Source organism: Natrix helvetica, assembly GCF_964273705.1.
Source record: "Natrix helvetica genome assembly, chromosome: 4".
NCBI classification, from domain to species: Eukaryota; Metazoa; Chordata; class Lepidosauria; order Squamata; family Natricidae; genus Natrix; species Natrix helvetica.
In genome coordinates this window covers 52,212,768-52,228,143 of record NC_138550.1, presented here as the reverse complement: position 1 = coordinate 52,228,143, position 15,376 = coordinate 52,212,768, and the positions used below count along the sequence as shown (strand labels likewise).

Sequence of the window (15,376 nt, the reverse complement as noted above, 5' to 3'; positions counted from 1 at the left end):
TGTGCTCCTGGAATACACTGACATTCTGAGCTGACTGAATGGAGTCCAGCATGATTAGAACAGAGATGTGAAATCTGGACCTAAACCTTAGCATCTGGATGTGAGTCAGAGCTGGGTTCATCTTTGATGTGCTTCACTAAATAGCTGCCTGAAATCCTGCTAACCTTGATATATTTAACTTTGCTTTGACTTAATGCCATTTTGGATTTGGAATTTTAGGTTGATTAGCTCAGTTCAAATATTGGGCTGTTTTGGGGCTAAGCCTTTGCATAATAGCCTACCTATTGTTTGTAAATTTGTTTGACTTCCTAGCTTAGTTTTCTGTTTATGAGAGGTTAGATAAGAAAAGGAACACAGTAATCTCACTTTCTATGTGCAATGCTCTCTAGTTTCTGAGTAACTGGCTAAGGAAGAAAAAGGGCTTTTGTGGCTAACCCTCGACTCCATATTAATAAAGACTGCCTTATAAATGGATAGATTAAAATGTGTCTATTGTATTCTAAACTGATGCACTAGAAAGAAATTACTATGCATGCTTCTAAAAAGGAGTCTCTGTTCCTTGGGTTGGTCTGGGGCAAATCTAAGCACAGCACCTGAGCACAGGTGTCCTCCAGCTAAGTGAAATGGTCAAATGCCTTATAAACATATTAATCTTTCCTAGGAACTCAGCTGTTTGGTCCAATTGGAATGTTTCTCCAGTGGGTTTACTTTGTTCCTCATGGGAACAGTTTTTTCTTATCCCTTTTTGAGGTTGAGAAACCAAAAGTGCTTAGCTTTGAGTGATCTTTCTTGTTAATAACTGTTATAGTTCAAATGTAGCATTTCTTGAAGAGCCCTTTAATTAGCTGAGATGAAGAGATACGTGTTGGCTTGTGAAGTAGACCTTTTGTATCCCACAGTGATGAGTTCATAAAAGTTTAGATTTTGAGCATGGGTTTTTTTTCCAGGCATAGTTAATTGAATGCTAAATACTGATTGCAATTGAGTAATAGTTGTCTCTGGATATGAGCATTTAGAGGCAGATGTCAACTGCAACTTCCAAGTAGTCTTCAAAAGTAGCCCCACATAAAGTATGTGACAGTAATTGACTTTAGGGGTCGTAATAGAATGTGAAGTGGTGAGATTACAGTGCCTTGAACCAGCATGACCCAATAATTATTGTCACTGCATTTAGGGGACGGCCCAAATAATCACAGAAAGTTGTTCAACAAAATGCTGTAATTTAAGGCTATGGTCTTAGGTCTCCACAGTAATGCATGATGCACAAATTGAGGTCAGTGGGATTTGGTATAGTTGAAATAATAGCTAGTTTCAGTCACAAACATTTTAGCAAGTGAAGGTAAATATGTGTGTCTTAGGATAATGTTGCAGGATCCAATCTGAGTTGGTCACTCGGATCAAAAGTTTTTTCTTCCAAGCTTTCGGGCTGGATCCCATCATCGGGGAACTTCTCTCCAGAATATGCACATACATGAGAGAAGTTCCCCGATGATGGGCTCCAGCACTAGCCCAAAAACTTTGAAGAATAAACCTTTGATCCCAATGACAAACTCAGATTGGATCCTGCAACAAACCCTTTAATTTGGTTGTGTCCTGGTGATTTCGTTCTTTCTCACATGTTCCCGCTTTTTGGCAAATCATATCCTGTCATTTACACTTGAAACTTTTAATTATTTTCAACTTCCTTGTAAATTAGTATTTCATTTAGAAAAAAAGAGTCACAGGAAGGACGGAAGGCCATCTAAGACCACCACTTTGTCACATAATGGCAAACTCTGATTTGTGGAATCATTGCATCCTGAGGGTTTCCCTTAGAGGGAACAAATCTGTGCAATAATCTGGGAAAACAGTTACAGTATTCTGTTCCCGAATAATTTGGTTCAAAGTAGCATGTACCAAATATTTTCTGCTATCATCCTCATGTATATACAGTATCTATGAAATGTATGAATAATAAAGTGAGTAGCCAAATCTAGGCGGATGACTTGCAAAGTGTTGTGAATCTAGCCTTGAAGATTGTTGGCAACTGGCATGCTAATGAAACTATTTAAATAGGAATGATCTGCCCATTTGTTAGACTTTAAGGAACAGGTGGTGTTTTCAGTGTAACAGGTAACAATGATATCAAAATATCACACCTTCTCTTAATTTTTGGATAATTCTTTTCTACTGAGAACATTTTTTTACAAATATAAATGCCTTTAAAGTAAAAGTGTATGGGAAAATCTGGTCATATGTATGTCTCATTCAGTTTCACCCTATACTGTTAGTCATTTTTTAAATTGTGCAATGAATTTCAGTGAAGCCAGTCAAACCTGTTTCTCCAAGTGCTGCCCTTTAAATTCAACTTGCAGATTCCGAAATTTACATGAATGTAAAAGGCATTTCAATGGGTGTGTTTCTTTTCTTATTGAGGGGGCTGTGTGAGAGTTGCTTCATATAGCGATTTGTGGAAATAGCAAAGACGAGCCATCTAATTAGAATCTTCTTCATTTCTTCACTTCACATCTTTGCATTTTACTCCTATTTAAACCAAGAGATACCATTTTAGGTTTGCATTTGTGTTAGACTATTTTTTAATGATAATTCTTATAAGTCAACCCTCCCCCCCCCATCTTTAGAATACAACAGAAAGGTAATTATTATGTTCTGTAGCGTGGCTTTTGTAACGTCAGCACATAAATGATAAATGTAAATGATGAAAATGGAACTTTATACCCATTCTGGTTAAACCTTTGTTTTGCTTCTCTCTTTTTTCTTCCCCACCAGGATTTTGGCATATATTCACAGGCTCCTACAAGACAATAATGAAGCCTTTGAATGGCAGGTGATAACATACATGCAGCTCCAGTAACTGCTCTAAATTCCACATTTTCCCCTAAGAGAGTAGTGCCGTGCTTCAGGACTTGCTGGGTGAGGTATGTAGGTTCTATGCATTTTTGTATGAGAGCTTTCTATCAGGAATGAAATTTTTGAGATCAGAACATACCTTATCATTATACCTGTTGACTTCCCATCACTACTGATAGCACACATCTTTCTCCTCCAGGTTTGAATTGCTTACCAGCCAATTTTAGAATGCGTTTTGATTTTTAATGGATAAAAAGTAGATCATAAATGGCCACAGACCATTAAAACTGAAATATTTGCTGCCATGGCATGCTAATAAAGATTAATGTAGTCTGTTACAATTAAGCAACACAAAAGCACAAAGTTAATATGACTTCTGAAGATTTTTCATTTTGTACAAAATACAGATTTGCTAGAAGATAAATGGAAAAAGTCACACACACACACACCGTCATTACTCCCTTTACTTCACTTTGCCAGCCCATTTTTTGGAGCGGAAAGGGCAGTGAATGCAATTCCAAAGAAAACATGGGTTTGCAGTCACTGACCTTTTCCATTTGGTAAGAGTACATAGAGGGTCTTATGCCAGAGCTCCAGAAGTGGTAGATGCTCATGCTTTGCTTTGCAGCAGGCTAACTATCAAAGGAAAGAACAGGCTACAGATATTAGACAAGGGTCCTGGAGTCTTCAAATAAGGTATCCGCTAGCATTATTAGCTTTGGAAATCACCTTGTTTTTCTCTATTAAAAGTAATTAAGACAGACTTGGCTTTAAAATAATTAGCCTGCTGCTATCATATATAGTTTGAGAATACATTTAGTTCAGGGACAAAAGTTTTGTATTGTTGAACCTTTCTTCCCATTTTCACAGTCTTAAAACTTTGCTTGCTGCAGAAAGTACAGTTCTGATGGTAATAGGCCTCCCACCAGAATCTAATTTAAGTTTGCAATCTGCTGTCTTGTAAGGTACTTCACATTTAATGGTGGTGGTGTAAATTCAGGAGAGCTAAAACTTTGGAGATTTTTATTTAGCTTGTAATTTGAAGTAAAGTTAATAAGAAACAAAAAAAACCAATAACAAAATGCTTAGCGAAAAGACAATTTGTTAGGAAAGCACGAACTAGGAAAACCAATAGATTTCATTTATAATTAATATATCAGTGTATTGTTCTGTAAAGACTTACCACGTAAATAGCTGAGATGTCAGCAATAAAATCAAGAGCTGTAATCTAGAAAATAGCCAGTTCATTTTTATTAGTTTAATTATTACTATTAGTTCATGTTGATTAGTACGTTCCATTTTCCCTTGAGGACTTCAGAGTTATAAACTGAACAATCCTATGGGAGAGGCAGAGTTTCAGAATCACCCAGGAAGCTTCATCCTTAAACAGGAATTATTTGAAAGGAAGGAAAGCAGTAGTATCTTCAAGGGGAGGCATCTTTTGTTTATAGGAACAAACGTAAGAAGTTGGTCTAGTATTTTCATTGTATTTCTTTTTAGCATTTATCAATCTATCAATGATCAAGCACAATATTGAAAGTCATACACCTGGAATGTGTTAGAACAACTACCAAAACAAGACCAATATTGCTTATTACAGAAGAGTATTTTTTTATTTTTTTATTTATTAAATTTATAGACCGCCCCCTCTCCCCGAAGGGACTCGGGGCGTTGTACAGACAACAATAAAACAGTATACAAAATTAAATACTCTTAGATACCCCTAAAATCAAATTAAATACTAGGCTGTACAGTATGATAAAAATTAAAAACAACCTAAAAACCTACCCCTAAAAATTTTAAATACAGGCTGGAAGGATTAAAACTACGGTTAGGCCAGGCCAGCTAAGTTGAACAGGTGGGTCTTAAGTTTCTTGCGGAAGGAGCGGAGATCGGTGGTTATTCTAATATCGGGGGGGAGGTCATTCCAGAGGGTCGGGCCCATCACAGAGAAGGCCCAACTCCTGGGCGTCGCCCGCCGGCACTGCCTAGTGGACGGCACCCGGAGGAGTCCCTCCCTGTGAGAGCGAATCGGCCGCAGGGATGTATGGGGCAGGATGCGATCCCGCAAATACCTAGGTCCTGTGCCATGGAGCGCTTTAAAGATGATAGTCAACACCTTGAAACGCACCCGAAAAGCCACAGGTAGCCAGTGCAGCCCGCGCAGGAGAGGTTTTACATGAGAGTACCTAGTACCTCCCATAATTGCCCGCGCGGCCGCATTCTGGACCAACTGCAGCCTTCGGGTGCACCTCAAGGGAAGCCCCATGTAGAGAGCATTACAATAGTCCAGTCGGGACGTCACTAGCGCATGGGTGACTGTGTGAAGGGCGTTCCGGTCCAATAGGGGATGCAATTGGCGCACCAGGCGAACCTGGTGGAACGCCCCCCTTGCCACGGCCGTCACATGGTCATCCATTGACAGCCGGGCATCCAGGAGGACGCCCAAATTGCATGCCCTCTCCACAGGGGCCAGCTGTTCGCCCCCGATGGCCAGTGATGGAACCCACTGGTTGAACCGGGGCACCGGTAACCACAGCCACTCCGTCTTGGAGGGGTTGAGCTTGAGTCTTTTACTTCCCATCCAGACCCGTACAGCCTCCAGGCACTGGGACATCACTTCGACGGCATCGTTGGGTGGTTCGGGGTAGAGATGTACAGCTGAGTGTCGTCAGCATACAGATGGTACTCGACCCCAAAACCACGAATGATCTCACCCAGTGGCTTCATATATGTGTTGAACAGGAGAGGCGAGAGGACCGACCTCTGCGGCACCCCACAAGTGAGCAGCCTCAGGGTCGACATCTGCCCCCCTGTCAGCACACATTGCGCTCGGCCGGAGAGGTAGGAGGAGAACCACTGCAAAACGGTGCCCCTCACCCCCAACCCCTCTAGACGATGCAATAGGATACCATGGTCGATGGTATCAAAAGCAGCCGAGAGGTCTAATAGTCGAGCCGGAGAAGTGAGTGATCTGACCATGACAGGGGTGTAATAACTAATTCCCCTACTCCCAGATCGCTCCTCCACTGGTCAGAGACAAAAATAAGGTCCGGTCCAGCGTGTGGCCTCCCTCGTGTGTGGGGCCCTGAATTACTTGGGCCAGGTCCATGGCTGTCATGGAAGCCATGAACTCCCGAGCCACCTCGGATGATCCCCCTATCGACGGCAGGTTGAAATCCCCCATAATCAATAGCTTGGGGGTCTCAACCGCCATCTTGGCGATCACCTCGAGGAGCTCTGGCAGGGCCGCTGATGCATAGCGAGGAGCCAAGTATACAGTCAGCAAGCCCAACTGTTTCCCTGGGCCCCACTTCACGCATAGGGACTCACACCCGGATATCTGTGGCACAGTGAACTCTCTCGGCTCCAGACCTTCCCTTATGATAACCGCTACCCCACCACCCCTACCCAGGGCCCGTGGCTGATGAAATGCACTGTATCCCGGTGGGCACATTTCCACGAGGGGGAGACCCCCCTCGCGGCCCAACCAGGTCTCCGTTATCCCTGCAAGGTCCGGCTCCCCCTCTGAGATCAAATCATTAATGAGGGGGGCCTTATTGACAACGGACCTTGCGTTGCACAACATCAGCCTCAGGCCCTGGCTCTGTAGGTCCTGGCCACCTAGAGTGCAGGGGTTGGGACAGATGACCGGTTGTGTCCAGCGACCGCGGTCTCCCAACCGGTTGCAAAATCTTTGTCTACCCTCGCACCTACCCCTCCCCACGACCGTTGGGATGAAAAGACCCTCTACTGGAATATCGTTATTCCCCCCCCTCAGTAGCTCCGCTCACTCCTCTACCAACCTCACCTGTCAGCCTGGCGCTAGCCCCTCCCTCGGCCTGACTAACCCCACCCCCCACCCTAGGACCCACTAAAATATGTAAATAACATTTCATTAAAAAACCCCTAAGTTTTCGCTTCCTCCACCTCTCTGGATCAATCAATCCCTCATCAAGGTGGGCCCTTGAAAGGGCGGAGGGCCATACTTGCGAGAGGGGGGACTCCCGCAGTGGTCAAAACTGAGAAAGGGTGGACTGTGTTAGTTTCCTAATAAATTAATTGCAGAATTGAGATTCAAAAAACAAACAGTTATTCTTTTTTTCCTTCATGAGTTTTGAATGTGAAGGTTCCAGGGCCAAAACACCATCCTTTTTTTATTTTATTACAAAGGCCATTTTGTTTTAAAAGCCTATTATGCTAAACAGATTTTATTTCAACATTTATTTTAGAGTACTACCTTTATTTACCAACAGACATATCACAGCAATATGCCTCCTTTCATTGAAATGTTTCACCTTGGAAATGTATTGGCCTAAGAGAGACTTTGAAATTTGGGACAGGGTGGGTGGGTATCCAGCACTGCTTATTTTGCTTTTTCAATTGTTTTACTTCAGATACATATCCAAATGTAGCCTGACTAGTATTTTACCTCTTTCTAAATAATTGAACAGTGCAAAAACTGTAGTAGGAGTAACATTTTCTTTGTCCCCATAACCTTTTGAGTGGTGATGAGAAAATCTTTAAAAATTAAAGAATGTGTTTAGCTATTTGAGCAGCGTCTATGGCACATTACAGGCACTGAGTCTATATCAGCTCCAATGTACTAAAGCTGCTTAGGTCAGAGTACTGTCCTATTATCATATGATATTGGTGGCTAAAGCATTTTCATTATTTCCTCTGTTTGCATTCCCAAACATAGCCGTACGCAGGGAACCATTATCTAAGATTCTATGTGGTAGCAAATATATTTCTACTTGCATTAATGCGATTTTCCCTTAGCTGCTTTTATTTTTCATTCAGCATAGATTACCCTAAGATTACTTTGTGGGGTGGGGGAATAGAGAACCTTTTTACATTTTGTACATTTATGTTCATTATTTATATTTTATGTATGGTTCATGGTAGGTCTTAACTGAACAGCACATTGTCTCCAGTTGTCTTTCTGAGAGCAAGTTTTGACATGTCTAGGGATGGAGTTTCTGTATTCCATCAGTCTAGAATGAGTAACTTCTAAAACTTCTTCATGCTTTTTCTCACACTATGATCTCATATTCTTGAGAGTGATCTGTCACAGAACAGATTTTTACAGCTTTGAAAAACCAAGGTGAAATATGGTGGCTATTGAAAAAACAATGCCTGGTAGTTCTCAAATTTTATCTTTCTGTTTCTTCCCTAATTCAATATAGAAAATGAGTGAAGACTAATCCTCTAAACACGCTTACTTTGGGATAATTGAACACTGTGGAATTTCTGAAAAGGTGACCTAGGATTGTCTCAGATCTAGTAATTGCAGCTAAGAGACACATACACACATCCTTTGATACAAATTAGCGATAATAAATCTTTTAAACTAAACTTTTATGCTTCTGTTTAAGATTGTCAAATGTTGTTGTTATTGTTAGTAGTTGCGACGTCGTGTCCGACCCATCACGACCCCATTGAAAACGTGCTTCCAGGCCTTCCTGTCCTCTACTATCCTCTGGAGTCTATTCAAGCTTACGCTCACTGCTTCAGGGACTCCACCCAGCCATCTCATTCTCTGTCGTCCCATTCTTCTTTTGCCCTCAAATGTTCTCAATTGTTAAATAGCAAGGCATATATTTTTTTGTTTTTTAAACTTTGGAAGTTTGGAAAGGGAATACCATTTTCAAGAAAACATTTAGAAGTATGAAACATGTGAAGGAATTATTGTCTCCACCATTCATAAACTTTGTCAGAAAGAAAAGCATGGGGCAGCTTTTCCCAGAAGTTTGCCATACTGACTGTAATTCATACATTTGGATGATATTAGACTGAGAAAACCTGTCACATAATTTTATCAAGGCTAGTGGAAAATGTTTTACTGCTTAAAGAGAAGATGGTGCTTCTCAACTAACTGCAAACAATTTCAACTAAATGAATCAACAACTAGATATCAGGTTATAGTCTGTGCCAAAAAGGAGAAATATAGAAATGAGAAATCAGTCAAGCAGCATAGACCGGTGTGAAAACCAGCGCTGCGTTTCCTGCGTCGGATGAAGCGAGCACCTCCTTCTCCTTCTGTCCTGGCCACATTTTACAGAGGCATGATTGAGAGCATTTTAACAAACTGCATCACTGTTTGGTTTTGTGGCTGCAGTGCCTCAGAGAGAAAGTCCAGTTAGAGAGTGGTAAGGACAGCTGAGAAGTTTATAGCTCGCTTCCTGTCATTCAGAATACTGCTTATAAGCGCTATGTGCTTAGAGCTCAAAGCATTGCTAGAAACCACACACACCTGCTTCATGGTCTGTTTCTGTTGCTTCCTTCTGGGAGGATATTTCAAAGTATTTCTAGCAGGACTACACAATTCTTTAACACCTTTGTTCCCTATGCCATCCATTGGTAAACTTGCAAGATTCATTTTTCTCATCGTGTACTGGTACATGTATGCATGCGAACTAGACTGTTGTTTCTCTGTGTCATATAATATATATAAGTATATGCATAATTTTGTATTTATTTATGTATTCATTTATCTATTTATTTAGTCATGTTTATGTAGTGTATATTGGAGGTGGTGACCCTTTGAGAGCTATATGCAACGGAATTTCATTTTAATGTGTGCTGATGAATATACATTTGAAGTGACAATAAAGTTGTTCAAAGTCTACATTTGGGTGACCTACTGGATTACACAATTATCCAACCTGATCTTGGAAAGTTTGATAGGCTGATCAGTAGGGCTAGCAATAGAGACAGGAGAGAGTAAGGACTACTGATTCTGCCAAGCATGGAGTGAGTAGAGAAGAGTGGGAAGAAGCAAGTTGTGCTTGCACACACTACTAAAATCTACTGCCTGATACCAAGGCCTCATTCAATAAGGATAGTTTTGCCTTGTGGCAGTCTGGGTTATCCTAACAGACTTGTGATGTAGTGCCTCACTTTTTTAGGTAAGATATATAGTCACATTTTACTGCTTAAAATATGTTTGTAGCTTGTACATAATATTTGGGTTGCATCTAGTAAAGCTATTATTTTTTATTATTTCAGATTTCCCCAACAAATGTGTTTATACCTTGCTTTTAAATGTTAAAAAATGGAACCAATATAAACCTTAATTATGTTCAACCAAGCTAAATTTTGCAGCTTTTATTTATGGTGCAAATTAAATAACTGTTGATCATCTGCTAAGATATAATGTAAAAATGTCATATGTAACTCTAAACTTGCTTGAAATAAATAGGAATAATAAGAAGGTACATCATATAGAATCATACTAACGTGCAAAAGGAGATTAAGCAATACTGTAGGAAAATGCATTATCCTAATGATTAATAATTACAATCACTTTGGTCAAAGTAATAATTACTTTTCAGGAAGATAATAAGAGCTTATGATTATATCTATGTAGATGAAGATATGCAGGTTACCTATTTGCAAGCGATACACAAGGACATATTCCAGACTTTAAAGAAAGGAAAAAGTAACATTTTAAAGTTTATAGAGTATAGATCAAGCACCATTGCATATTCAGTTTCTAATAATTACGTTTTGCATTCTTGCAGGTCTTAAAACAATGGGAAATGCAGAGAGCCAAAGTGTAGAGCATCAATTTTATGATGAAAAACAAGCTAGTTTGAGCCGAAAGCATACATCACGTTCTCTTCGCCTTTCAAACAAAGCAGCACGCCGGACTAGACATGCATCCTCAGGAAAAATTATTCACAGAAACTCAGAAGTAAGCACAAGATCCAGCAGTACTCCCAGCATCCCTCAATCATTAGCAGACAATTGTTTGGAGTCTTTTACTCAAGAATCCAATTTAGGGGATTTTGGAAGCCCAATCTGGGGGGACAGAATGGATATGGGCTTGAGGCCAGTTTCTTACCACACTGATTCTTCTGTCACTCCAAGCATGGATAGCAGTTCGGCTCTTATGGCAGCCTCAGTACAAAGCATGCCAGATTCAGAAGGTGGAAGACTCTACAGAGACGAGTCAACATATTTGTCTGAAGTAGGTGGTAGGCAACATTCTTATTCAACAAATGGGACCACATTTTTGGAGCCTATGACTTTCAAGAAAAAACGTTCAAAGTCTGCAGATATCTGGCGGGAGGACAGTTTGGAATTTTCTCTGTCTGATCTTAGTCAAGAACATTTGACAAGCAATGAAGAGATCCTAGGATCTCCTGAAGAAAAGGATGGCGAGGAGACTCCAGGGAGGGAACCTAGTAATAGTCGTCAACCATTGGTCACATGCCAGCGTGCCAATTCCATGAGTGACTTGTATTCTCCTAAAAGTTCAACTGTTACAATAAATGGTGGACCACGTAACATGCTAGGAGGGTATTGTCGGAATATAGGGTCTCATATCCCAGATATGGAAAACCACAAAATATCACCAAACACAGTGGATAATGTGTCTTCTTATAGTACTTACAACACACTTCCCTGTCGGAAATCTCATTGCCTTTCTGAAGGAATCAGTCACATCAAAATGAACCACAGCAACAGTATGCATGGCAGACGAGCAAAAACAACACAGGTAAGAAGCCCATATATTCTTTCAACATAGATAAATACCAGGTTGGCTGATAACACTTTTACTTAGATAACTTCAGGTAAGTTATGTTTAGTTTCAGATCCTTTATAGGTAATAAAAGGGCAATATAGGTATTGACAGAACTGAAGCAATTCCTATGTTTAAAAGAGAACTTTGTTTTCCAACATTTCTTATCTTACATTAAAACTTTTCTGAGAATAGGACTCTCAAAACATTCCTGATGGTAATTGAACTTAAGCTAAATTGTAGAGAACAGCAATTCCCAAACTAGAATTTTTCAGATATACTGCAATTAAGTCCCAAATTTCTCAGCTGGGTTGGCCAAAGGTATGTCCCAACAAATGTAGAAGGTATTTATGTTGGCTAGTTCAAAGGAAGTGTATGTTCACTCCATGAAAAATGTATGAATGGTGAAAAAAAATCACCTGCTTAATTATCAGTATATACACAGTCCATGATGTTTGTATTTTACTACTAATGTTGGAAGAAGAAAATTTTCCTCTTCTACTAAAAAAGAATTTACTCTATTATACAGGAAATAGTGTTGCTACCCATGTTACCTGTTGTGTTTTTAAAAACTTGTTTAAAAATAAATATGCTTGATAGGGAATGAAACAATATAGAAGTCACACACATCAAAGCTGATTATTACAAAAATCAAACAAATCTTGTTTTTTTAATCAGAAGCATTATATGATGATTGCCTGATAAGAATTCCAGCAGCCACTTCCTGATGAACTTCTATTTCTCCTTGCAAACGATTAAGCTTTCAGTCAACTTACTTTTAAACTAAGATTATACATCTGCATTTGATTAATGGAAGCAGTCTGAGAATTCATTCTTACTCTACAGATGCAATATGAATTAATAGCCAAATGTAAAAGAAAAAGTTTTTTTGAAGCTTTTGTAAACAATATTGATTGGTGAACCTAGAAAAGAAAAGAAACATAGAGCTTTCTTCCATTTTTAATAATTTTATTCCTTTTACCTTGACAGGTTAACATTTTTAGAAATAGTCATTTGAAATATGCATTTGTGTTTTGCTTTGAATTAACATTTTTCAATGTTGTGGGCTGAAATGGTATATGAACCAAGGGCTTAAAAAATGAAAACATGATATCCCATGCAATTTATGCTCAACCTGCAACTCTTCCAAATGGAATGTTTTCTGAAAATATCCTTTGCAGAGTACAGATTTAAGGAATAAGTGCTGTGATCATTTTAGTATAATGTTCTTCAGCAATCTCTTAATCGCTTTCCTTCAACATTTGATGTGAAATGTAGTCAATGGAATGAAACAGAATAGTCCAAGAAAACAACATGAATAGATCAAGGTTTGATATAATTTCCTAGTATTCTGATTTTCTTATATTTTCAACCTTTATATAGTGGAAAAGTTTCAATGGCTCTGTGAATAACAGTGGCAGGAACATGAGCTGATAGTACCTTGGTGGGGTCATCATATAAACTTGGTCAAAAAGGAGAAGTATGAAGCTCACGGAATTAACAATCAGATGAGGGGGGGGGACTTTGCAGTGTGAGGGAAGCCAACAAACTTAAGAAATGGATCTGCAGAATCAAACATGGAAGAAAGCAAACCACTTTTGTGTTGTTGCCAGGAGAATAGTATAGACATGGCTCTAACATTATACAAGTTTAGGTGCCAAAGGGATCAAGTGAGGGGAGGGTTCTCTTCTCCTCTGTTCTTCATTATTATTATTTACATGTATTATTTATAAATTTATTATAGTTCACAGCCATAGACTCTGGGTAGCTGACAAATAAATATGCAAATAATAGAATGCATTAAAACACACACAATCCATTGGCAACCAAGACTAAAATGGTCACACAATCAAACAACCTCTAAACTAAGATCCTCACCAACATAACAACCCCAGTCCTGAGACCAAAACTAGGACTTGAGTGATTTTCAGAACACTAGGAGAGAGGGCTCTGTCTGTATCTCTGAGGGAATACTGTTCCAGAGGGTGGAGTTTGTGACAGACCCATAAGGCATACTTCCTTCCCATAAGATGGCATTGTTGATTAAAAGGGTCCTGGAGCATCCCCACTCTGCTGCACTATGCCAGATGAGCAGAAACAGTTGGAGGTAGTTACTGGGGAAGAACATTAAAATTTCACGAGAAAATTTTAAAATGATTTGGAACAGAGAATGAAATGAGTCTAGGATGTACTTTATGCTATATATCTATAATTTACACAACAAATATGAGTGGTAGAATCTGAAGAGATGCTTCCTGGAATCAAAATTAAACACCAAACCACTAACAACATTGTTAACTGAAAGCTTACAAAGCTAGGAAATTCTGATTATTTACGTAAAAACAAAGAGGAAAAATCTTGTTTAGCATTAAATATTAAGAATGTTGATATTAACCACCAAGCATACACTATGGCTTCTATTTTGTTTGCTGTAAAGCCATTTATTTAGTCACGTTGTTCTTGTGGGCTTTGCCTTTAGTGAATTCCTTAGTCTTTTAGTGTGGAAATTTATTGCTGAACCGGGCATGAAGTCTGGCACTTAGTGCACTTACAATTTATAGGAAACAAATGAAAGTGTAGAATTTCCCCCCCCCCTGAACAATAGAACATTCTCGCAAAGTCAGTAGAAGATTATATAATGCTAGAGAGAAAGATAATCACAATTTAGACAAGATCATGAAGGATAACAATACGATTACAACAAAATACAGAATAGTTAAAGCAAAGTTTTAACTGCAGTGATTATATGGTTGTAAAATCTAGATATTGAGAAAACTAGACAAAAGCAATACCTTTCAGTTATTTCAGTATGTAGGTAATTTGCTAAGAATAATTAAGAGTACTATGCCTGAAAGAAAAATCAGTCTGAAGCAAAATAAATGCCAGTTGTTTCTTGAGGCAACTATCAGTAAGCAGAATTTCCCATACTTTGCTATACATTTGGAAAACTATCTACATTTAGCATAGGAGAGGGAAAGGGAAGACTATGTATATATATAATCATAGAGATTACTGAAATATTCTTAGAAGGGATTATGGATTATTTATGGAGACAAATTGAGATGGCATTTGCCCATACAATACAATAATACAATACAATAGTAGAGTTGGAAGGGACCTTGGAGGTCTTCTAGTCCAACCCCCTGCCTAGGCAGGAAACCCTATACCGTTTCAGACAAATAGCTATCCAACATCTTCTTAAAGACTTCCAGTGTTGGGGCATTCACAACTTCTGGAGGCAAGCTGTTCCACTGATTAATTGTTCTCACTGTCAGGAAATTTCTCCTCAGTTCTAAGTTGCTTCTCTCCTTGATTAGTTTCCACCCATTGCTTCTTGTTCTACCCTCAGGTGCTTTGGAGAATAGTTTGACTCCCTCTTCTTTGTGGCAACCTCTGAGATATTGGAATAATTAATTATCAAGTTATCAAGTCATCTGCCTTGGCTTGGTACTACCAAACTAACCATATGTGACAGGGAATATAGACTTCATCTTACGACTCAGAAAAGGAGAAATTCTGTATATAAAGATGAAATGGTTGTAGGGTAGTGGGGTGAGAAATCTTTGAATTGGCACCCAGATTCCTTTGGCAAGGCAGCTCTCCTAAGTGCTATTCAGTTGAAGAGTTTTAAACATCCTGCAAAGTGCTTGGAATCTGCAAAGAGAATGCATTAGATAAAGAAGCCCACTGAATAATGAAAATAAGTCTAAACAAACAGAGAATTTGGACAGGAGGGAGGGAACACATGTCTCCATTGACACTGAGGCAGCTGGAGGTGGGTTTCTGGATTTGTTGCCTGTGCTTCATCTAAGAAGATGTGCTGCTTCTATATATAACTATGACATTTTGAAACAGATGCTGCTGTTTTCACAGCAGAAGTTCTATAGCTTTACAAAAATCATATCAACCTTTCTTTTCTTTTTGAGGTTATTTATCTAGGACAAATCAACAGTGTGGTTAAAGATCGGAAACAAGCTGAGAAGTCCTTAGAGATAT

General features: G+C 39.2%; 1 protein-coding gene across 7 annotated transcripts in view; it reads left to right on the top strand.

Moving 5' to 3' along the window:
- The window catches only part of TIAM1 (TIAM Rac1 associated GEF 1), a 216,056-nt gene that overhangs the window by 110,349 nt on the left and 90,331 nt on the right, over positions 1 to 15,376 (top strand). For 6 of the 7 annotated variants that reach the window (XM_081953352.1, XM_081953353.1, XM_081953355.1 and 3 more), the window contains 2 exons: positions 2,770 to 2,918; positions 10,377 to 11,356. In XM_081953352.1, the coding sequence (XP_081809478.1) occupies positions 10,388 to 11,356 (969 nt within the window). In that variant the 5' untranslated portion in view covers positions 2,770 to 2,918; positions 10,377 to 10,387. The remainder of the gene's footprint in view (positions 1 to 2,769; positions 2,919 to 10,376; positions 11,357 to 15,376) is intronic. The other variant, XM_081953357.1, reaches the window with a different exon arrangement.